Below are 23,080 nucleotides of genomic sequence, written 5' to 3' on the forward strand. Positions count from 1 at the left end.
ATTTAAAAGTAGGAAAAATTTCCAAGATCATTCCTATAATTGTCTGACTATTTTGGGGTATTTTTACCACTATTAAATTGAGTTATTTCCTAAAGGGAAAAAGCATACTAAATGGTATTTAATGCCCAAAGGGAAGCAGTTGTTGTTTCTAGTCTGTCCAGAAATCAGCTAACATCATGATTGAAGCTGGGAGAGGAAGGGCAAACTCATGTGGGAGTAATAACTGTGTGAGGAAACAGGCACTTTTGGAATGTAAAAGGGTAGGTGGATATTATGCACACATGATGTTGATGGTGCATCTATACCCACAGGAATGCTGAGCTGTTGCACTGCTCTGCCTCATTTCAGGCTTTTAGTGCACAAGATCATAGAATAGCAAAGCCAATTATGATGTTCAGTGATGGCATGTCTGAGAATTGCAAACCAAGCTTATTGAAGAGTCTTCATTTAATTTTCTTGCAAATTATTCAAATAATTGTCAGATATATATATCACAGTTAATGGGATGCTGCACTGAAATGGTGAGGACTGGAGGAGAGCGAGGACAAGACATTGCAGTGATCAAGGATAATATTGATTCTGATTCACTCTCTTGTATGTCACATTGTTATCTCTGTGAATGCACAGTAGATGTTAAATGTAATCCAGACTTAATTAACCCAGAATTTTTAATCCCTTTTTTCTCTATAGGCAAGATGCTATTTATATACACATAAAAATTAATTTGGTTACGGTCACCCTATCTCCCCATGGAGATAATCCAAGTAGACCTACAGTTAAACTCCAAACTAAGGAACTGATAGCAACATTTTTGCACAGATAAGAAAAGAAATAAGACAAAGTTAGTTTTTTTAGGCAAAGGTGGTCTAAGAGCACTCTCTTGGCTATGTTGCATATCTACATTGTTTTAGCTTCACATGCAGGCAATAAATTACTTGGAAAAAGGAGAATCAGTTAGTTAAGAACTAGAATCCTGAGGCTGATATTAGGAATGTTACGCATATTTTAAGCCATGATTATATGGGCTGAAATAATGGAGGGAAGTCATGCATGAGCATTTTGAAAAGTTTTGCTGAAGAAGTATCTGTATTTTAGAAGGATAGCATTTCTCTGTTGAAGAAAAATTCCATGCTTTACATATAATCTAAATGAAATTAAAATCCTCAAAATTATTTGCTATATGAAAAGAAAATCCGTCAAAATCAATGTGTTGCTTTCTTAAAGCTCATTAATATTGGTTGTACTATCTATTACTTTATATTAATATAAATATTCTGAATCAGAGACATTAACTTCCTGGACATTGTTTCAACCATGAATGAAGTGAGACTATAATAAGAAAGAAATTACTGTGCTTTGAAATGTATTCCATTCTATACTGTAATATTCTGAGATACTTTTTCTTTTTTGGAAATAAACATTGCAACTTCATAGCTGCTGATCTAATTCACTGTTCTAGTTTAATTCCAGAAAGTATCAAGTACTTAGTCAGACTTATATCTGATTTATATGCTCAGTGAATTTTACTGGAAATAACTAGAGTAGAAGAAAAAATGGCAAGATTGGGTTTAAAAAGGGATTGAGAAACTTCAAGAGGAAAGGTTACATGCCATAGAAAAATATGGTTCAAATGAGGTGCAAACTCATAAATAAATGAATTCAGTATGCAGATATAATGAACAGATAACTCAGTTATGTCATTCCACAGCATTTCATTCTTCAGGTAGCTTTTATGAATTGCTGTTCTCAGTAGAGACCTTTAAAATCCATGGAATTTGAAATCTTGAAATCCTCAGTACAGAGAAACTCTAGTTGAGGAAAGTTTGAGTTATACTTGTGTACAGATTGAAAAGAAAATCCTGAAAATATTTCCATATTTGTCTTTATTATTGTTTTAGTTGATAAAGGGCAACGAGCATTAGACAAAGAATCCTAAACTCATTGAATATTTTTGGTTGGAAGAGACTTTAAAGATCATCTTGTTTCAACCCCCCTGCCACAAGTAGGGACACCTTTCAGTAGAACAGGTTACTCAAAACCTGGTTAGCCTGGTCTTAAACACTTGCTGGGAGGGAACATCCACAGCTTCTCTGGGCAATCTGTTCCAGTGTCTTAACACCCTCACAGTGAAGAATTTCTTCATAATATCTATTCAAAACCTACTCTCTTTCAGTTTGAAGCCATACTCCCTTGTCCTGTCACTACATCTCTTTGTCCCTCTCTGTCTTTCTTGTAGGCTCCCTTCAGGCATTGGAAGGCCACAATTAGGACAACCCTAAGCTGTCTCTTTTCCAGGCTGAACAATCCCAATTCTCTCAGCCTTTCCTCCTAGGAGAAGTGCTCCATCCTTCTAATCATGTTGGTGTTCCTCCTCTGGACTGACCCCAAAAGGCTGATGTCCTTCCTGTGCAGGGACCCCAGAGCTGGATGCAGTGCTCCAAGTGGGATCTCTCAAGGGCAGAGTAGAGGGGCAGAATCACCTCCTTTGATATGCTGGCCACAGTGCTTTGGATGCAGCTCAGGACACAATTGGCTGTCTGGGCTGCAAGTGCATATTGCTGGGTCATGTCCAGCCTCTCATCCACCAGCACTCCTAAGTCCCTCTCAGCAGGGCTGCTCTTGATCTGTTCATCCCCCAGCCTGTACTGATACCAGGAGTTGCCCTGACCCTGGTGCAGCACCTTGCACTTGGTCCTGCTAAACCTGTAACCTATAGTAGTAATTATTTTAAACAGACAAATAATATCACTTATAGTGTGAAATATATTGCAATATCGTTCACCTTTGAGGTCTCCAAAGCTGCCTCCTTGAACTCCATTCACAATTTTACCTCTCTTTATACCACTAAGGCTGTCCAGCTTCCTTTTGGTTTTGACAGTAATCCATTGTTGTGCACTCAACCAGTCACTTTAGGACTGTCCTGTATTTCAGATGTGGTTACCTTTACATGTTTTCTCATTCATTGTCTTCAGCAATGATACAAGATGTATGATGTGGTCTTTCAAGTGATTTTTCTTATTTAATAAGCAAGTGTTTCACCCTATGGAAGTGTTGTATACTGCCCTTAATACTACACTGAATTTTATGTCATGAGAGACATAAAAACTGCAAGAACAGCAAGAGAGTTTGCTACTTATCTTGTTCTTTGATCAGAGGTTGGTTTTTGTGTGTGTTTTTGGGTTTTTTTTGGTGTGGAAAGATCCCTGAGAACTGAGCATTAACACATCCATCAATGTTTATCATCAAAAAAACTGAAGGTCCCAGAATTTTTTTCACAGACAGAAATCTGAGCAGTGTTGTGAATCTAACATGCTCAGGATGTGCTGAGGATGTGCAACTGGGCAGTCGGTGCAGCTCAAGCTGTGCAATTCATCAGACACGTTCTGTAGGTGTCAAACGTACTGTGTGGGCCTTCTACAAGGCATGCTCAGTGTCAGTCTGCATGCACACTGCATGGACCAAGATTTATGTGTCCAGGATCCCTGTCTGGACTGTTCAGTACCCAAGAAGTTCCAGATGAACAGCCAGATCAGCAATCTAGATCAGACTGAAACAGTAATTTAGTATGAGAAGTAGGAGATTTGACAAGAACACATCAGTGTAGACTGGAAGCTCTCTGCGAAAAAAAAAAAGGTTCCTGCCTGCTGCTTCATCACTTCTGTTCTGCACTGAGATATATGGAAAAATAAAGCCTCAATACAATTAGCCTCCACTGATTTCTTATCTCCTGGGAATCTGCCTATATGTTGCATCTGTCCTCTGTCACTTGACAGAGTCCGTCTTGGTCTCAGAACACAAGTTGTATCAGAAAATGGAACAGAAATAGTATTTGCTCCATACTTCATCTCGGCTGTGTAACTATGTTGTTTACTTCTGAGGGATGTCACTTATGACTAATATAACAAAGCACATTAGCTCTGCAAAACCTGCAGCCATCTGTCAGAAAAACAGAAGAGAAAACAGGCCATTGGGACAAACAGTCCCCCAGATGTAATTTCCCAGCTGGGATGTTATTCAGTGTGGCCCAGTGCCTAGAAGCCTCAGTCTGTTTCTAATCTCCAGGTCAGTTTCAAAGCAGTTTTGTAATAAATGGAATGTTTATGTGTCCACCAAAAATAGCAGTAGCTGTTAAAGCTGAAGCCATTCAGCATGGCTTACACAGTCTTCAGATTCTTTCTCCTTAATTTCTTGGCCCAATTGTTTTGCAACCTAATGCTGAAAAAACACTGTTCCTATGTGTATTTGTTTTGGATAAATGTCTAATCACCATGCCATCATGACTGCAGTTTTGGAATCTATTTTTTAAATGTTACATTTTGATTTTTGGAAGCACGGAATTGAAAATACAGAAAAACAGCTGAGTTTCTGCAGATTTTATTTTCTTAACCACTCTGTCACCATCTGCAGTTTTTCCATTGTAGAAATGTGATTTACTTTGCTTTGCAAGATGCTACATCTTATTTTTCTGTTTGGTTGTAATTCCTTCCATTTTAACTTATTTTCTTCTTTGCATGATGAAATGTAGCTTACTTTCAACTTGATTCTGTTAAGATTCTTTTCCTACTGCTTCAGGCATGATTTCTATGGGCCAGTCTAGCCAGAGATCTGTAGAGCACAATATAAAAATGCTATGGTCTCTCACGGCATCTTTTGAAAGACCTTTCTCAAGGTGCTGTAATGCAGAATAGATGTCATGAATTTTACACAGGCCTGGCAGATAGCTACAACATGGTAACTGGTGGCTGCCCTCTTGGGGCAGACTCAGTGCTGTGATGAAAGCTTCCACAACCTATTTTCCTATCCTAGGAGCAACCAGTTGTCTCATAATATAAAGCAGAGTAATGGAATGTATTTTTCTTTCTTGTTAGCAGTTCAGTGGAAGGTTCATGTTAACGACTTTTTTTTGTTTCTGCAGAGTGTTCATAGTGGGTCAGAGTAATCAATTAACTTCCTTGTTTGTAATTACCAGATTGTATTTTTGATTCTCATGAGAATTTTTCTTAGAATTTCAGAAGTCACTGCCATGTGAGCAAGGCTCACATTGTCTTGGAGTAGTGCAGTTATATTTGTTGGATGTAATTCTTAACACCCTATGATTAGGCAATGTATGATAAAATAACATTTTTAGCTGAATGAGAGTGCCCAGAAAACTGATAATAAGATGTACAAATAAGGAGGAAAGACTAAACTGTATTACAATAGCCTGTAAAGCATTACTTTGCCTCTCTGAAATTAAGAGAGATAATTCATCTGCTGTACTTACTATATGCAGTGTAAACATCTAGGTCTAGTGCTTGTCTCACTTCAGAGGTAGACCTAGATTGATGGAGCTGTGACAGAGGTGTCTGTTCTGCTACTGCTCCAGTGTGGATCATGTTGGGGCAATTGTCAGAGAAGACAGAAGGAAAGACAACGTTGCTCTGTCATCATCAGTCCTGGCTGTTGCAGGATTTGTCTTACCTGATCTTTTAGAGATCAGACTGACAAGAGAACCAGGCAGCTCTAGCAGCTTTCTTGCAGCCTTTTTACTTTTTCTGGTCCTCCTTAGAAGAAGAGAATACCATCTTTGGTAATATAACATAGTCTTTGCAGCAGTTCTCAGGAAACTTATTTCAGAAGGTACAAGTCTTTTGGCTTCAGGGGGCAATGCATATGTTAATGCCAGTGCTAAATATTGTCCATTGTTTCAGAGTAGCTTGCATATGTTTGTTTTTACTTTCAAACAATAGGCAATGCCCTAGGGTGACAGTGCATAGGCTGAATGGGTCCTTAGAATGAGAAAACACAATTTGTCAAATGACTTATTCAGAAAATACCAAACTGAATGAATTCATTTGAACAGCTCTATTATGCTCCCCTGGTGTGCTATTCTTTAAACAGAAGAACCTTATTAGTGTAACAGTCACTGCAGGCCTAAGATGTTAATGTTTTCTTTGGATCTGTATTGGAATTTACATATGTAGGAAACATTTTCATTTTCTAATTATTACAAATGATGTTCTGTTCTTTAGAAACAGAAGTATTTTCTGGGGAAAAGTTATGCTCAGGAAGACACCAAGTAAACACTTTTTACTTAAGTTTTTTGCTAGAATAACTAATACAAATTGACCAAGCTCATTGGATTTCATCAAGCTATGAACTGCTATGACCATAAACTTTGAAAAATGCTGCTCAGTAACAGATTTTCTGACTGTAAGCTGTCTTTAGACTGAAAACGTAGTAGTTACTGGATTGCTACACTGCATTTTGCTGTTTTATTAGGGAGTGTGTTCTTAAGTCAACCTGTTCAATTTGCTCTTTTAAAGAAAAGATGTTAGATGATAGTTCAAGCTGTATTAGGGAGGCAAGTGTTTAAATCTTACAGTCTTTAGTACAAAAAGTTTTTCTTGATCAGAGGATCGTAGAACATGCCGAGTAGGAAGGAACCCATCAAGATCATTGAGTCCAACTCCTGGTCTGTGCAGGACATCCCAAGAGTAACACCATGTACCTGAGAGCTTCTTGAACTCATACAGGCTTGGTGCTGTGACCACTTCCCTGGGGAGGCTGTTGCAGTACTCAGCCACCCTCTGGGTGAAAAATGTTTTCCTGATATGCAACCTAAACCTCCCCTGACTCAGCTTCCTCAGCTCTTGTCACGGGTCACTAGAGTGAAGAGTTGTGTACCTGCCCCTGTGCTTCCCCTTGTGAGGATGGTGAAGATCACAATGAGGTCTACCCTCAGTCTCCTCTTCTCCAGGCTGAACAGACCAAGTGCCCTCCGCCACTCCTCATACGGCTTCCCCTGAAGGCCCTTCACCATCTTTGTTGCCCTCCTTTGGACACTATCTAAGAGCATTGAGGTGACCAAAGCTGCACACAATATTTAGGGTGAGGCCACCCCAATGCAGAGCAGAGTGGGACAATCCCCGCCCTCAACCAGCTGATGATGCTTTGTCTGATGCCCCTAGGACACGGTTGGCCCTCCTGGCTGCCAGGGCACTGCTGACTCATATTCAGCTTGCCATAGATCAAGACCCACAGGTCCCTTTCCACAGTGCTGCTCTCCAGCCTGTCATTCCCTAGTCTATACACAAAACCAGGATTGCCCCATCTTAGGTGCATAATCTGTCTCTTGTTGTTAAACTTCAGTGGTTGTCCATCTCTCTAATTTGTCGAGGTCTCTCTACAAGGCCTCTCTTCCCTTGAGGGAGTTGACAGCTCCTCCCAATTTAGTGTTATTAGCAAATTTAGTATTTCTTTGAGCCCTGCATTCAAGTCATATATGTCTTTAGTGCTGGATGGTCAGAGATTCTGAGAGTGAAAAATCAAACCTTCAAACTCTATAGAGAAGTAGACCTCAGCTTATTCAGAGTAGTACTGTTAAAGAGTGATACTCCTTCAAGAGCACAGAAATACAAATTTGTTTTTCATATCATCTTGTGGTTCATTTACACATCTGGACAGCGTTCATGCAGACTTGCAGTATAAGCATACAGACCCACATCTACTAAAATACAATAGCTGTTTTTTTCTAATCAAACTAGTTCCTAAATCATGTAGGAATAGTGATGTCACCACAGATGGATGTTGCAGAAGGAGTGCAATCAACAGAGAATAGCTGTATTATGAAGATTTTCTCATGAGCTTTTGTTAAGACTGAGGGACAATGTCTGTTCAGAGCTGATGACATCATTGTGCCACTTACATAGAATCAGGTTCCATTTTAAATTGCTGAGCAATTCAAGAAGCAGACTTAGGCTTATCCACAACAGTAAATATGTGCTGTATCTTTACAGGAACCTATTTCAGATTTCACTGGGATGTTAATATGTGTCTAACATATTTTCCCAAGTAATTTATCACAGTTTTGGTACATATATTACAGGTAAATGAGCCTTAAAAAATGTATCATACACCCATTCTTACTCCAATCTTGTTTCTGTCATCCTGAAACCTTTATATACATACCCTCAAAACATGGTAACATATCTAATAAGCTTCAGCACTATAATTTTTTTAATTTATTTTATTTTTAATTTTGTGTCATATTTGTCAGATTTTTAACATCAGTCTGTCTCATCTGACCAGAATTTTACACTGCAGTATGAACTAAATTGCAGGACAATTTCTTCATTAAGATGATAGAAAAATTTTAGAAGTTTCTGAAGCTGAAGTATATAGTGAAGCCTGGGACTCTGTACTCAATTTTATGTTGAGCAGCTCTGGCCATAAAAAATGTCACAGTATGAAACTGGACATCAGACTGTTGCATAGAAATTACAAAGCCATACATGCAGTATTAATAACAGGAAATAACTGTGTTCATCTTATACTTGGATATAGTCACTCTCTGTTTAAAGCTTCAGGGGGTAAAATTCTTTGGGTTTGACTTTGCTTGTTTGTGCTTTTAAGACCTTTTATTTATTTTTTAAGCTTCTTATATTTGGACATTAAAAAACAAAACAAAAGAGCTGTATACAAAGCTTTTTCTCTGACTTTATTTTCCTTATTCTTTCTCTTCACATTAATTCCTCAGAAATAATCAAGAGATAAGCTACATTAGTCATATGAACATCCAGAACACTAAATTCAGAGATTATGGCTCTTTATCTATATGGCATTGCTTTTCAGTCATGCTTTTTGGATCAGCTTAATATTTAATTCATGAACAAATACATGTGATAAACAACAGAACAACAGTTTCCAGATGTGCATTGTTTCTGTCTCTTTTCTAGCATATGAAGATAGATACACAGAGTATTTGTTAACTTTGGACAATACTTAAAATAGCACTCTGGCACCTAAGGTATAGCTTAAATGAAATTTAGGTACCTAAATTCAGAAGAGCTATCCAGGAAAAAAAACAAAACAAAACAAAACAAAAAACCACCAACCAACCAAATAAACCAACCAAAAAACCTGACTGCCATTGCTGGTGCATACAGAAGCACTGCTTTATTGACTGAGCTACTATACCCTCCCCACTGAGAATCCAGAAATGATGTGTCCTTCTGCTGAAGTGTCCTGGAATATGCTTGCTGCTATATATCCGTGCTTGGCTAAAAATGCCTGGGCAGTAATAAGTAGTGACAGTCAACCTTGGGACAATAGAATAAAGGTCCAAACATTGGTTTCTAGATTCAGAAAGCGTCCAGGTTCTGAGTTCCAGTTTCAAGGAGAGGTTGAACTGCAGTTCCGACCCCTTAGTGTTTTCTGTTGGTTATCCTGGATATCCCGATGTCCAGTATCTGGTTTGTTAGGAATTTGTGTGCACTAGCCACTCACCATATTCTGCTTCCTATGGAAAGAAGTCCAGTGCCTTTGGGTGAATGGGAGTTGAGGAACATGCTAGCATTTCCCTCATTTAAATGAATGGGACCTTGAGGAATACCCCAACAATTAAGGCTTATGCAGCCTATGATAGGTCTGTACTTAGAGGAAGAGAGAGGTCCTGAATGATGTCATCAGGAAAATAAATTCAGTTTCTCTACAGCTACGCTGTTTTACCCTATCAGAGCATTTTTTTATTCTGTAGTAGCCAGAGTGTATGAAAGGCTAGTAGAAAAAAAAAAAAAGTGGTATAAAGGGTGCTGTGGAAATGCAGGCCAAACAATAAACAGTTACAGGAATGAACATCAATCAGAAAGTGTAAATAATCATCTTGTGAGAAAAAAAAGTGTAATCTGGCCAGAACTAACAAGAACACGTAGGAAAATGGAACGAGACTTAATATGGAGGTTAGAAATAAATGCATAGAAGTGGGTACAGAGTTTAGAAGACTGTATATTGAGTAGCTCAAGGAATAATAAATGAATCACAGAATCATTTAGGTTGCAAAAGACCTCCAAGAGCATTGACATCAACCTTTGACCAATCACCATCTCTTTAACTAGACCATGGGACTAAGTGCCACATTCAGTTGTTTCCTGAACACCTCCAGGGATGGTGACTCCACTACCTCCCTGGGTAGCCCATCCCAATGCCTGACCACCCTTTCAGTGAAGAAATCCTTCCTGAGAAGTCCAGTGTCATCCCATAGAAATGACTGTCAGAGGCTGCTGTCTCATAAGCTTTCTGTCTGTAAGTTTGATCATGCTTGAAGGTAATTAATGTGTCAATAAAAACTATTATTGTCTCAACTGAGTATTTCAAGGAAGGAAACATGTCCCAGTCAGATATTTTAAATAGTAATCTCAAAATGTGGAATATCCTACATTATAGTAAAATATATGCATTTGAATCTGTGATATTTAAACTTCAAGGAAGGAGGTTAAGTTGGGAAAAGTGTGTTTCCGTGTGTGTTTGTTAATGTGCTGAGTTTAGACTATGGTTTGCAACTATGAGTTGGGTGTGGAAGTCAGTGTTGTGCTTCCAGTTCCGAACCTATTGTCTTTTCTGGGGTCTCCCACTGATGAATTCTACTAAATACTATCAGCTTCCTTGCTCCTGATGGTCTGCCCTATCTCTTTGCTGGCAGTTACTGTCTCCAATCCTTTCTTCCCAGCTGGCAAACAAGAGTGTTTACTACATTGTAGTTGACTCCTTGATAGTGTCTCAGCTTAAATTGCTGGTATGCTTATGCTGAGATGCCAAACTGTTCTAGAGCAGGCAGAAAACAGGCAGACATTTGCTTCTACCCTCTCTGCTGTGGGGCGGTGACCTTTGACAGCAAACTTTGGGATGAAGGGATGGGAGAGTTAAAAGGAGAAGCCAGTAAAATCTTAAACCACTAGAGATGTTTCTTCAGTGAACAAAAGGCAGAAATCTGCTGCAGCAGGTCATAGTTAACAATATGTTACCTCATGTTACGTATTGTCACTAATTTATTTTTAATGCTGATGAGGGTTCTATTTTATACCTTTAAAAATGCATATGCTATAATCAGGAGGCCTCGAGTGCTGCGATACTGTGTTTTCTCCCCTTATGCCACCAAGGGCTTTCTGAAAATGAGGAGCTACCAGATCACATGGGGACTTGGCCAAACATGTATCCCAAAATAAAGCATTTTCATCAGAAATAGTGTTGCTAATGCAGACTACTTTGCCTCTGCACATTGTCCTAAGAGAGCCAATTGACATGTTTTTGCCATCAGAGAAGGACTATGTTTGAAAAATAGTAAGAATTTCTCCCAAATATTTCTCAGAGAAAAGCTGAATGGTTTATCTGCTCTTAATGCTGCAGGATTTCGAGTTAGAACAGAATGTGGTTTTTTATTTCATGATTTTTCTTGTCAGATACTTTTTGTCATAGACTGTGTTCTCATGCAATATCAGCATCAGATTTTAAAAAGTATCTAACACATCTGGTTATTCAATATTCACATCTGGACATTCAATAACTGTCTGTGCTTGATATTCTTCATTTGAGAAATTATTCCACTTGAATATCTCCATTTGGGTTCAATGTCCCCTACTTTCAGGAATACTTTGTAAACTGTTACAACTCTGACCTCAAGCGCAGTTAAAAATGTACCTCTACAAGGCTCATGGAATTTATGTGACTGCTGCCCTCTTTGTCTGCAAAAGCCTGCCTCAGTGCTTATTTGCTGAATATGCAGCTTTAATTTGTGCTCATTCAGCAGGACTTCTTATCTGATTCAACTGGAGGCACTCCACTTTATGAATCAGATTTAATAGATCCAGAGTCTTAATTAGGTCTTCATAGTTGGGTCCAACTGCAAATGAAGGGGCATTGCATTACTAACAAAACCCCTGCATATTTCCTGTCACGGTTTAACCCCAGCTGGCAGCTAAGCATCACACAGCCACTTGCTCATTCCCCTCTGGTGAGATTGGGGGCGGGAAACAATCAGAAGGATAAAAGTGAGAAAATCTGCAGGCTGTGGCAAAGACAGTTTAATATGTAAAGCAAAAGCCATGTGTGCAATCAAAACAAAATTAAGAATACCTTCACTCCTTCCCATCAACAGCCAGGTGTTCAGCCATGTCCAGGGCTCCAGCAGGGCTCCATCACTCCTAACAGTGACTTGGGAAAACAAATACTATCATTCCAAATGCCCCTGCTTCAGTCTTCTTCCCTCCAGTTTTTTGTAAGTAAGGATGGTGTTGGAATATCCCTTTGGACCATTGGGGTCAGCTGTCCCAGCTTCTTGTGCACCCCCAGCTTATTGACTGGTGGGGCAATGTGAGAAACAGACAAAAAAAAAGAAGAAACAACTAATATCATATAGGTCAATTAGGGACTCAGAATTTCCTGGAGGGTGAATTCCAGGAATCAGAGGTTCCCTGGATGCGTAAGAGGTTGTTCAGCTTAATATTTTATGTAACATCAAAACCAATTTCATGGTGAAGAAAGAAAGAGAGACAACTTCCTAGATGAGATTTAAAGGTTTCAGGATCTCCAGGATGGAAGGACTTATTAGGATAAACACAGGCTTGGAAAATGTAAAATAATAGAAAAATATTAAAAAATAACAGGAGATGAAAAGTTATTGACAAAAGCTTTAGCCTATCAATTACTGAGTCAGAATAGACCCTATGCCAAGTTAAAGGTCTATCCATACCAACGGCAACAAATACTCTCAAAGAGAGGGAGTTAAGGTTGTGTGTGTACTCTTAACTTGACCAGCACTTCTGCCTTTTAAGTTAGCAGCCTCTGAAACATTACAATAGTATTATATGGAGGATCTGATAAAACATAAGAGAAGTTTTAAAACCTGTCATATGGACCCAAAATAAATGAAGTAATTTTTTTTAATCAGTGTTTTTTTAATTGTAATATACTCATTTTTGTATTGTCCTGAAGCATATGCAGTATGGTCAAAGCATTCACTGCCTGTAATAAATTGGAAGATAATTTCAGATCCTTGAAACAGTCTGGAACAATACAAAGACAAGAAGTTAAAGGCATATTATTCAACTTATGTGTTCTGTCATATTTAGTCACCGTCTGGGATACTTTCCTCTGCTTTACATCAGTCTTAATTAGATTTCTCTAGTCCATCTTGTCTTCTCTGTTTCCCTCCTTGCTTTTGTGTCCTGTCACAGAGCTGAATTTCTATGTTACCAGTTCATCTCTTTTCCATACCTCAGGATGGTACATGTGTCCAGAAACACAGGCCAAAACCAACAGATTTATCACAGCCTTAATGACAGCTGGCTGCATGCTGAGTGAATTCTTAAATTCCCCAAAACTACTTTTTTGCCAAAACATGTGGAGTTGCAGCATTCAACATTTTCTTGGGACGGTTATCTCCAAATGAAGAATGACTCCACTGGAAAAAATTTGGTATCAGCTATAGACCTATTTTTAACTTCTTGTTTGGTGAAACTTCAGGAAACATAATTAGCCATATGTTGAGAGATGTTCTCCAAGTCCTAAATTCAATTTTTGCAAACCACATTTAAGCACTACCTTGTCCACAGCTTTATACTGTTGGAATCAGAAGACATGGGTTTTTTTTTATGAGAATGTGATTCTTCATATTTCTTTGGGTAAATATTTGTGTTTATGAAGATTGTAGAACTGGCAGTACTAAAGACTGAAATCTTCCATTTGTTTATATGGGAAGATTTGTGCAGGCAACAGTACTGGAATCATCCCCTACTTCTGACACTTACGAACTTCAAGCCTTGCATTGGTGTTCTCAGAGGCAGAAAAGTAGAGCAGTTCAGAAACATTCATTCTCCCCCACAAGTATTTATCCTGAAAACAAAACAAGATTACTTAATCAAAAACATGCACAGAAAATCTTAAGGTTATGTCAAAAATAAGAGTTTCTACGTGAAAACCAATTTTTTTCCAAATTAAATCTAAATAAACTGTCAGATTTCAAATTGGATTAAAACAAATTGAAAGATTAAATCATATCTGGCTAAATCTTGGTATAGAATTATAGTCAGGTGCCTCATGATACCACCATGTCCCCTGAATCAGAATTCCTATTTGGGCTACTTTTCCCATTACAGTTAACAGCTTCTCCTCAGGAAGTTTTCTGCAAAATGAAGTTCAGTTTTTGCTGCCTTGAAAAGGCAGTTTGGACCAAGTGAATTGGAAAAATGTCACCTTTCTGTTTCTGTTTAAAGAATAAAAACTCTTGCTAGAAGAGTGCTGACACTGGATTTTTGATTTTCTGGCCAAAGGAGAAGTTTTCTTTGGTTCCTCTCTGACTACAGGTGGTCTGGTTCCAGCTTCTCATTCTTTCACAAAGCTGCCATATTGAAGAAGGACAAGGTTTCTTGCGACATCATGGTCCATGTTATGGGTGAAGCAGAAGCGTATAAAGGCTAGAATGAAAGGGGAGAGGAGCATTTGGGGCAGTTTCACGCTGCTGACTGCTCTGACAAAGCTTGCAATACAAGTAGAACTTCTGCAGCCTCCGTGGTTTCTATCCCAACTGTGTTGAGAGTGTATTCTACATGATTAAAGGTCAAGCCTCTTGGCTATAATCGTTTAAAAACAGTCCCCATGTTCTTGTGTTTCCACATATTTGTTCTGATGGCAAGCTGTTATCTATCTGTTCGATCTTACTTTCATTGACTTGTTTGCCTTGCTTTTTTCAGTTGACCTCATTGCCACTTGTAATGCAAAACATTTAGATTGCTGATGATCTGTTTCTAGCAAGGTTAAAGAAGGAGAAATAACACCATATATTGACAGGATTGAGAACTCCATGTCACCCTTATTTTCAGTTGGCTCCTGATGAACAGCATATTCTCACTACTAGAACCACTTTTATCAAATGACAGTGGCAGCTCACAGTGCATAAGAAAGAGAGTTTCTAAGCTCTTCCATGAAGATAAATGTATAGATAGTTTTCTGAGGCACCTCAGTTAATGGTAATCTACTGAGATGAATCTCAAGATTACTACAAATTGTTTCATGACTGTCTCATGGCTCAGTATTGAGTGAGTGACATCACACTGTGTGATGCAGTGCAATAGAATACAAGGATCTAAATATCCAGAATAGCAAAAAGCAATTTGAGGGAAAAAATAGCACATTTAATCACATTTTACTGAATATTTACATCAACTTAGTTCCTTGATAAAGCTTTCAAAGCACAAATATGGTGAGCATTGATCATTTAACAGGGCTTTTATTGGTAAAAATTATTAATGGGGGGTTGAGATGGAGGATTTATTTGTTTGTTCTAGCAGGGGTAGATGAGGTTAGTTATGTCAAATCTGTTTCTCAGTAGCTGAAGGCTTTTCTTAATTTTACAGCTAACTTTAAGTACAGAAGAATTCATTGGTTTAAGTAAAAATAACTAAAAAGAATAAAACTTCCTCTGCAGAAAAATACAGTATCTATGCAGTATCTACTTTATAGTCAGGGAATAGGTAGGGTGCTTTGGTTTGTTTGTTTCTCTATAAATATTCAAAACAACAAAACTTTACTGTTATACTGTAATGTATTGCATACAATATAATTTCTACAATGCTACTAAATACTTTACAATTGTTTTCATAATTCCAAAAAAAGTTAAATTTGTCATGGTTCTTTTGTGCTCACAGAGCAGTCTAATTCTCATGACCTGTGAATTCCAAATCGTTTTTAACATTCTCTGGTTAAGCATTTGACAACTTTTAATGAGTTAATTTGCTCTGATTAGCTTACTCTGTAGGTCTTCACTTGTAAGCAAAACGATACTTTTAATTCAGAATGCATGCTAATATGATGTAGATAATCAGAGGTCTGGGGAAAAAAAAAAGTGAATCCAGTGGATTTTTTTCTTTCCTGGTATCCAGATGTACAACTTAGTAAAGATTATGAACAAGTCTCTACTTAGAAATGGTTTTAATTTGAAAACTTGAAAGGCATAATTCCATCCTCCCTCAGAACACATACACTGCTGAAATTGCACATTTAGCATTATGTTTTTCCTTTATTGGTTCCATTAAGCATCTATGAATAATGGCTTCCCATGTCATAATTTAATTATGGTTTGAAATAATTGGTAAACTGAAACAGTGTCATAGGGAGGAAATTGATAAAAGAAGGGTAAAGGTGAATTATATGAGGCATGGGACCCTAACTAGAAATAATGAGATAATGAAATTTTAGGTATTTTTCAGTTGAAAATCAACAACCTCTACACTGTGACTTACGTTGAGTAATTGTCATAGTTTAGGAATTGTACTCCCCAATTCACTGCCCCCACCAAGACTGTCTAAACCACACACCGCTCTCTCTCTCACTCCCCTGCTCTCCCCCCTTCCCCACTGCAGTGGGTGGAGAGCAGAATTGGAGGCATAAAAGGCAAAGACCACAGGTTGAGATAAGGACAATTTTCTGGAAACAGCAACGAGATAAGAAACTGAACACTAACAGCAACAGCACTGATGACAGAGCGTACAAGAAAGGAAAGGATTCGTATTAACAGGCAATACTGGATGTCTCCCTCTACCACGTTTTCTCAACTGGAAGGAACTCCTTCTCCCTGGAATAGAGTCCTTTTCCCACTATCCCCAGCAATGACATGAGGTGGTATAGAATAGCCTCTGTGTTCTGGCCATGCCCCTTCCTAGCTACTGCAAAAATTAACCCTGTCCTCTCTGGAACCGGGACACTACTAGAACTTGCAGAAGGTCTAGCACATGGGATATTTAAAACTGGGCTGGACAAACAGGAAAAATGGACTGTAGGGAATCAGTTTTTCACTGGCAAAGATGTGGACTAGTGACCCAATATCTCCTTTCCACTGTGAGTGCCTATAAGTCTGAAAAAATACTTGGAATTCTGTATATCTTTTAGTTTCACTCATGTTTCTTTTGTATCTAGCAAAAACAGATCACTATCCTATGAAAGTGCTTGATAGTAAAGACCTTCATTTTCAGTTTTTCTTACTGGACAAAATTAAATGTTAGGATGTGTAGAGTCACATCATGCCTACTTGTTTACTTGCAGAAGAGAGAAGGACAGAACTCAGAAAACTTCCTGTCCCATGGATCACAAAAAAACCTCCTAAAATTGGCCATCAGCACAGGGAATTTCAAATGGTGGGAAATAATGACTTCATTGATTTTTGACATTTTAAATTCTATCTGCATTTTGTATGTTTTACAGACCGTCTGAAAGGAGAGATAACCCAGAGGCACATTCAGAGAGCAGCTCTAGGTAAGAGCATAACATTTCAGGTACACATAGGATGAATCTGCCTGTGAGGCAGGTTGTATTTTCTTTGAAGCTTTTGCCACAGTATTTCTGCAATATCCATGCCATAAAGAACACAGACTTTGTGAACTTTGCCTGAAATTTCACTCTAAAGGCATCTTATTTTATATGTGATGAGAAAAATAATACAAAATTCTTATAGGTTTTGGAGTTTGGTTTCTGATGAGTCTAATTTGGATTCCTATTAACAGACATTGGTATGTCCTGAGACTGAGCTAGTAGCCATGTTGCCACAATCTGTCTAGCATCCTTTTTAATTTTTTTTTAATTTTTCTCATTCTGAGAGGGGCTGAAGGCATATACAGGTCATTTCTCTCGCATCTAGTCATAGAAGTTGAGAAGTTATTTCTTGCAGTTTCTGTTGACACAGCTGTGAAGCTAAAAGTGTCTGTGTAAGTTGTTCACATAAGTGTAAAGTCATCCAAATTTGTTTTAAGATGGTTAAAGCTGACTCCACTGACTTTGTAGTGAAACAGCCTAGAAGTGTTCACATGAGAATTCCACTTTTGGGACAATAAACTTCAGCTAAAATTTGACAGAAAACTGCTGTCGCAATAACAGTTTAGATCCCCCTTCATTGAAATACATAAAAGAATCCCAAAATGTGCCTTTGTAGACCTTCTTCACATAAAAGATGGAGCTAACTCAGACCAGATTGCTCTTGATGCATTTATTTCTGTGTATACATAATGCAGAGAACATTATTTGTCTCTTAGTAAGAGGGAGAAGATTTAGGGACTTTCTTAATCCCAAAAGTCAGGCAAGTAAGTTACTGCAGAAAGAAAGGTAATTTCTCTTTCTAATTTACCCACGCATCTCAAGCTTTGTTGATGATGTTATTATTTTATATCTCTATCTGTTTTTATTTTGATAATCACACTGAAAATTAATGTTATTCATGTCAATAAAGCCCAGGAGTTAAACTCAATCTATTTTGATCAGTATGAGAAGGGGAAATTAAGAAGTTGCTGATCTTCTCCCTAGTATCCAGTGACAGAACACATGGGAATGGTTCAAAGCTGCATCAGGGGAAGTTCAGACTTGATATTAGGAAAAATTTCTTTACCAAGAACAGGCTTCCTAGATAGGTGATCAATGTCACATACCTGACAGTGTTTAAAAAGCATTTGAACAATGTCCTTGTTGTAAGAGTAATATGCTTTAACTGGTGGTCATAGGAGTAGATGATTGTTATGGTTCCTGTCCAGCCACTTCTCTCTCCCCTCCCCTCCCCTCCCCTTCCCTTCCCTCCCCTCCCTACTCCTCCTTGCCTCTCCCCAATCTGAAGGTGGTATCTTCAGTAGAACATGGATTTTTTTTTTCTCTTTCATTCACTCCAGGTTTTAATACTGTCTGTTTACTAATTTTTTGCAACTTTAAAAAGTTATATCAAGATGAATCATAGCAATGCTGTTTATGGAAATCCCTTATACAGTGTTTTGAAAGATTAAGTGATATATTCTGAATGCATGTTTCAGTTTGAATGATAATATCTGGGTTTGTATATATTTTTTTTTACTATATAGAAAATTGTGTTTCAAATATTGTTTTCAATAACTAAACTGCTTTTCATAACATAGGTAAGCAAAATTTTTTCATGTCCTTGGGAAATGCCATAGTAGTGACTTTACCAGCTATACATTTACATTGTAAATATTCTGTTAGTATTCTAAAATGTAGCAGACAACCCATGCATTTTTGCCTTTTGTTTTAAGCACTGCTGTCTGCCTATCATCACAAAGTCTGGACCACAGAAATTATTTTCCAGTATTTTCATTATTCTTTTAAATACTCTGGATATTTAGACTTAATATTTATTCTATGAGTTGGGGAGTACTGTTTGCCTGCCTGCCTTTTTGAATGATTCTTCCAAGAAGTAACAGGTGTCAAGTCTCCTGGGAATTTCTCAATGACCAGAATGTCATCAAGATATTTTTACTGAAAACTGCATGGTAAAAGTTCTAATTAAAAGTCTGTTGAAATCCCGACATGAAATAAAACACGCCACTGTTTCAATTAGAAACCAAGTTAATATCTTCCAGCTGCCTTTTTTTTTTTTTTCCATAGAGAATTTTATGGTTAAAACTCTTGAAGAAGCTACTCTAGTTGAATTTGAAACAGTGTAGTTTTGTCTCCCTCATGGCTGTGCTTAAGATGTGGATTTATTATTGAAGGAAAACTCCACTACTTAGCCCATTGCTCTTAGCTATCTCTTTTAAAACATCATATGCTGGAAGTTCACAAAGGACACAAATAGATAGGAGGTTTCATCAGAGTCAAGAGACTGCTCTGTGTTTGTCAGTACATAACCAGAAACATTGAATATTTTATGCAAAATTGCAAGGATTCACTCTCAGTGTGACTTTCATCTTTATTAATTTTAAAAATATTTTATTATGCAAATAACTTCTTTTAGTTATCTTCAGTGAGATCTTTCAGAATAAAAAAGCATTTTTAGGCAGGATTTAAAATTCCTTTTGCATGCCTAACTGCATTTTTAGGCAGGATTTAAAATAAAATAATGTACACAATGCTAAAGTATTCACAGAGTGAAAACACTGGGTCATCAGAATGTTTCTGGGTGGAAAAGATAGGAGGAAAGAGAGGCTTTTCCTGGAGTTTGCAGTGTTGTAGAAGAAAAGTAGGGGTTTTATTTGATTCTAGTGAAATATTAAGATACTCTAAACTAGCATTTCTGTAAAATACAGGACCTGATTCTCCATTTTCTTTTTCCAGTTTTGCATAGATAGAGCATGATTGCAAGCAGGCCAGTGTAACGTTATTTGCCAGCACTGGGGGAAGACTGAAGCCTAAATTGTCCCTGCCTGATGACATAGGAGATCCTATGATGTATTGTAATGGGAGGATGCTTCTATGGGGACGTAGTCATGTTAGCAAAGGTGTGTTTTGTACAATTACTTTCCATAACAGAAGTAACTGTGCCATGACTTGCCCAGTTTTGCCCATTCAACTACATCTTGAGTAGAGGCCTCTGTTGGGTCAACTTTGGAAGTTAGGAAGGATCCTTGAACATACTCCTGACTGATCTGTCCATATCAGCAGAAATGTTTAGTAAATCTACAAGTCTCCCAGGCTGTTCAGGCAGCTTCAAGCAGACTGGGACAAAGCTTCATGCTCAGAAGGATCACCCATTATGTGCAGCCTAAAACATGTTTCCTAGGTTAACATAAATGGTAATCTGCAGCCAGTGGTGCAGCATCTTCAGCACAGCACGCCCCTCGTTACTGATAATTACAGGTAGTTAATCAGTTTAGTTGAAATGCAGTTTTGCAGTTTTCCATTTCAAATACTTTCCTTTTCATCACGTTCTCCATGAGACTCCCTTCTCTTTTTGTGTAAGTTTTGAAATCTGGGCTGTAGCAATTCTTGCTAGTAGCAATCCATTCTTTTGGAATTCTCCTGAAAACATCAAGAGATGGCAAAATCCTTCTACTTCTGGGGAGGTTTGTTCTAGATTACAATCCAACTCCACTTTCTCTGTAGAGCTATTTGAAATGAAAAAAAAAGTAGGACAAATGTGGGTCTGTGTAAGTAATCTGCATCCTTTGTACAGATTTCAGCATTCAGGTGCAGTTTTATCAATATTTTATTAAAAACAAAAAAAACAAACAAAACCTCCGCTTGTTTTTCCAGGTTTTATAACTTGAGTTTTAGGAATAAGATTCTGTATTTCCGCTGTTATTCAAAGAGTTCTTCCAAAGTTCTTTTTTAAGCAAAATTCTTTTGAAAAAGCCCGTTCCTCATTTAAAAAAAAAAAAAAAATTACTAGGTGAGTCAGAAATAACAGATATATTTGAATCCCTGAAAACGCATACCAGCATTTGATTTAGTGTGGCAAATGCCTGATAGCCAGGCTTTTGGCATGTTATTTTTGTATTTGGATTTGTAACACATATTTGTTTTAAGGCAAAAATAGAAAAATTTCTTCTTATCTTTATACCCTCTACAGCCTTGTCTATATCATCTTCTCCTACATTTTCAAAGCTAGATAACTGTTCTAAAGGTATTAGTATCAGTTTGTGTCCTTTTTCTTGCTGTGGTGGATGTTTCTTTATAGCATGTTTCATTCTGCTTACTCACCTTTTCTTGATTAGAAGTGAAAGAACATGATCAATACCAGAATAAAGCAGGGACAGACAGTGCTGTATAATTAATGTATCAGAGTACTCCTGCAGGAGTATTCTAGCCAGAGTTAGGAAAGAATTTCAAGAAACCATTCCACCAATATTTGTGGTGCTGCCACTACCATATATCCCATCTATACCCGATGGAAAGAAAATATGTTGTTCAACGCATTTCTGCATATCTGAAGAGTTAGAATGGGGAACTGTTGCTCCCAATTGTCCAGGGTGTTAGATCACAGAATCACAGAATTATTTGGGTTAGAAGGGATGTTTAAATATCATTCAGACCAACCTTCCAACCATGGGCAGAGACATCTTTCACTTTCACTAAATCAGGTTGCTTGGAGCTCCAGCCAATCTGACCTTGAACCTTCCAATGTGGCCCATGCTGCTAGAAAAGCTGATCCACCGGGATTTGTATCTGGTATATAAGTGTATGATAGTTCTCTGCAACCATTGCAGCATCTTACAGACCTATATAACATTAATTAGACTAATAATTATAACTGTCTTGAACTCATCTGCTGTGATCTGTGTCAGTGGAAAGCACATCGCACTTCCAAACTGCTGGTTTGCATCAGAGTTGATCTGTTATTTAAATAAATCCATATTTGAATAAAATGAGCTTGGTTTCTTTCACTTCTTTACATCTTGTAACTGAGATGACATTTATAATTTTTCATATGAAGCAGAAGATTCTTGATCTGTGCTAATGCCTTGAAATGAAGAGACACAAGTGTTTTCAATCACAACATGACAGAAGCTGACCAAACTGGCAGTTTGTGTTTTCCCACACAAATCCAGCACAGTCCATGGAGAATAATAGATGGCCTGTTTCAAGACCATCATTTTTGGTGCTGAAAAATGATATCTTATGTATGGGCTAAATAAAGCACTTTAGAGAAATAATCTCTTTGAAGTCCAGAATTTTAAGGGTTTTTTTGGTTTGGTTTTTTTCCATGTGGGGTGGGTTTTTTTGTTTGGTTTTTTTTTGGTTGGTTGGTTGGTTTGTGTGTGTGTGTGTGGTTTTTGGTGAGTTGGTTTCGTTTGGTTTTTGGGGGTTTTTGTGGGAGATAAAGCAACATGTCCCCAGTACTACTAATCATCCAAGGGCTACAGTATGCCAAAGAGCAGTGTAGTCAGTTTGCAATAGCCTCAGAATAAGGGCAAGATTTCTCTTAGTAAATCATAATTTTGATATGCACAATGTTTCTGTGTGTTATATTCTTCTATACATTTGTACTTCAAATGTCAAGCAACAGTGGTGTTTTTGTAAAAGTTCCCTGTTCTTGTGCATGCAGGGAACTTATTTTATTCCTAGGGTGACATCTAGTGGTATCGAAGCCACTGTTTTTTAGTGATGGGTTTGATTTCTTTAGTGTATTTCAAAGAAAACAGCAATTCTGAGAGTGACAGAAAGCTTGTAAGATTGTGCTTGTTGAGAAGGGTGATGATTTTTCACTGTTGTTAAGACAAAGATATCAATAGCAACAGCTGATGAATATTCAGAAACCAGTACCTCTTGGCCTTTTTTTAAAAGAAAAGTTTTACTCTGAAAAAGATAAAGCTACTTTTGAATTTGCTTTATAGAATTATTGTAGCATCTTAAGTGCTTTTAGAAATATTTATCAAATCAGTTTTTAAGCAAGTGCTTGAAGTATAAGTAGTTATATAGGCCATTACAAGTAGATTACAGAAGCTTGTTATTGCAGTGTATTTAAGTCTTTCAGATTTGTCTTGGTGGGAAAAAGCATAGACCTTAGCCTGTGGTAACTGTGAAGTTAGATACCATAACAAACTTACTCTCTTGGTTTTGC

At 37.7% G+C, this 23,080-nt stretch overlaps 1 protein-coding gene across 7 annotated transcripts in view; it reads left to right on the forward strand.

The window, feature by feature from the left end:
* The window catches only part of KIF6 (kinesin family member 6), a 159,872-nt gene that overhangs the window by 110,016 nt on the left and 26,776 nt on the right, over positions 1–23,080 (forward strand). For all 7 annotated transcript variants that reach the window (XR_007628874.1, XR_007628875.1, XM_050314852.1 and 4 more), the window contains one exon: positions 17,011–17,061. Coding sequence is in view for 5 of the 7 variants with exons in the window: in XM_050314852.1 (XP_050170809.1) it covers positions 17,011–17,061 (51 nt within the window). In the remaining 2 variants the exon portion in view is untranslated. The remainder of the gene's footprint in view (positions 1–17,010; positions 17,062–23,080) is intronic.

Source organism: Myiozetetes cayanensis, unplaced genomic scaffold (genome assembly GCF_022539395.1).
Source record: "Myiozetetes cayanensis isolate MyiCay16 unplaced genomic scaffold, myiCay2020 scf2-11, whole genome shotgun sequence".
Lineage (NCBI taxonomy): Eukaryota > Metazoa > Chordata > Aves > Passeriformes > Tyrannidae > Myiozetetes > Myiozetetes cayanensis.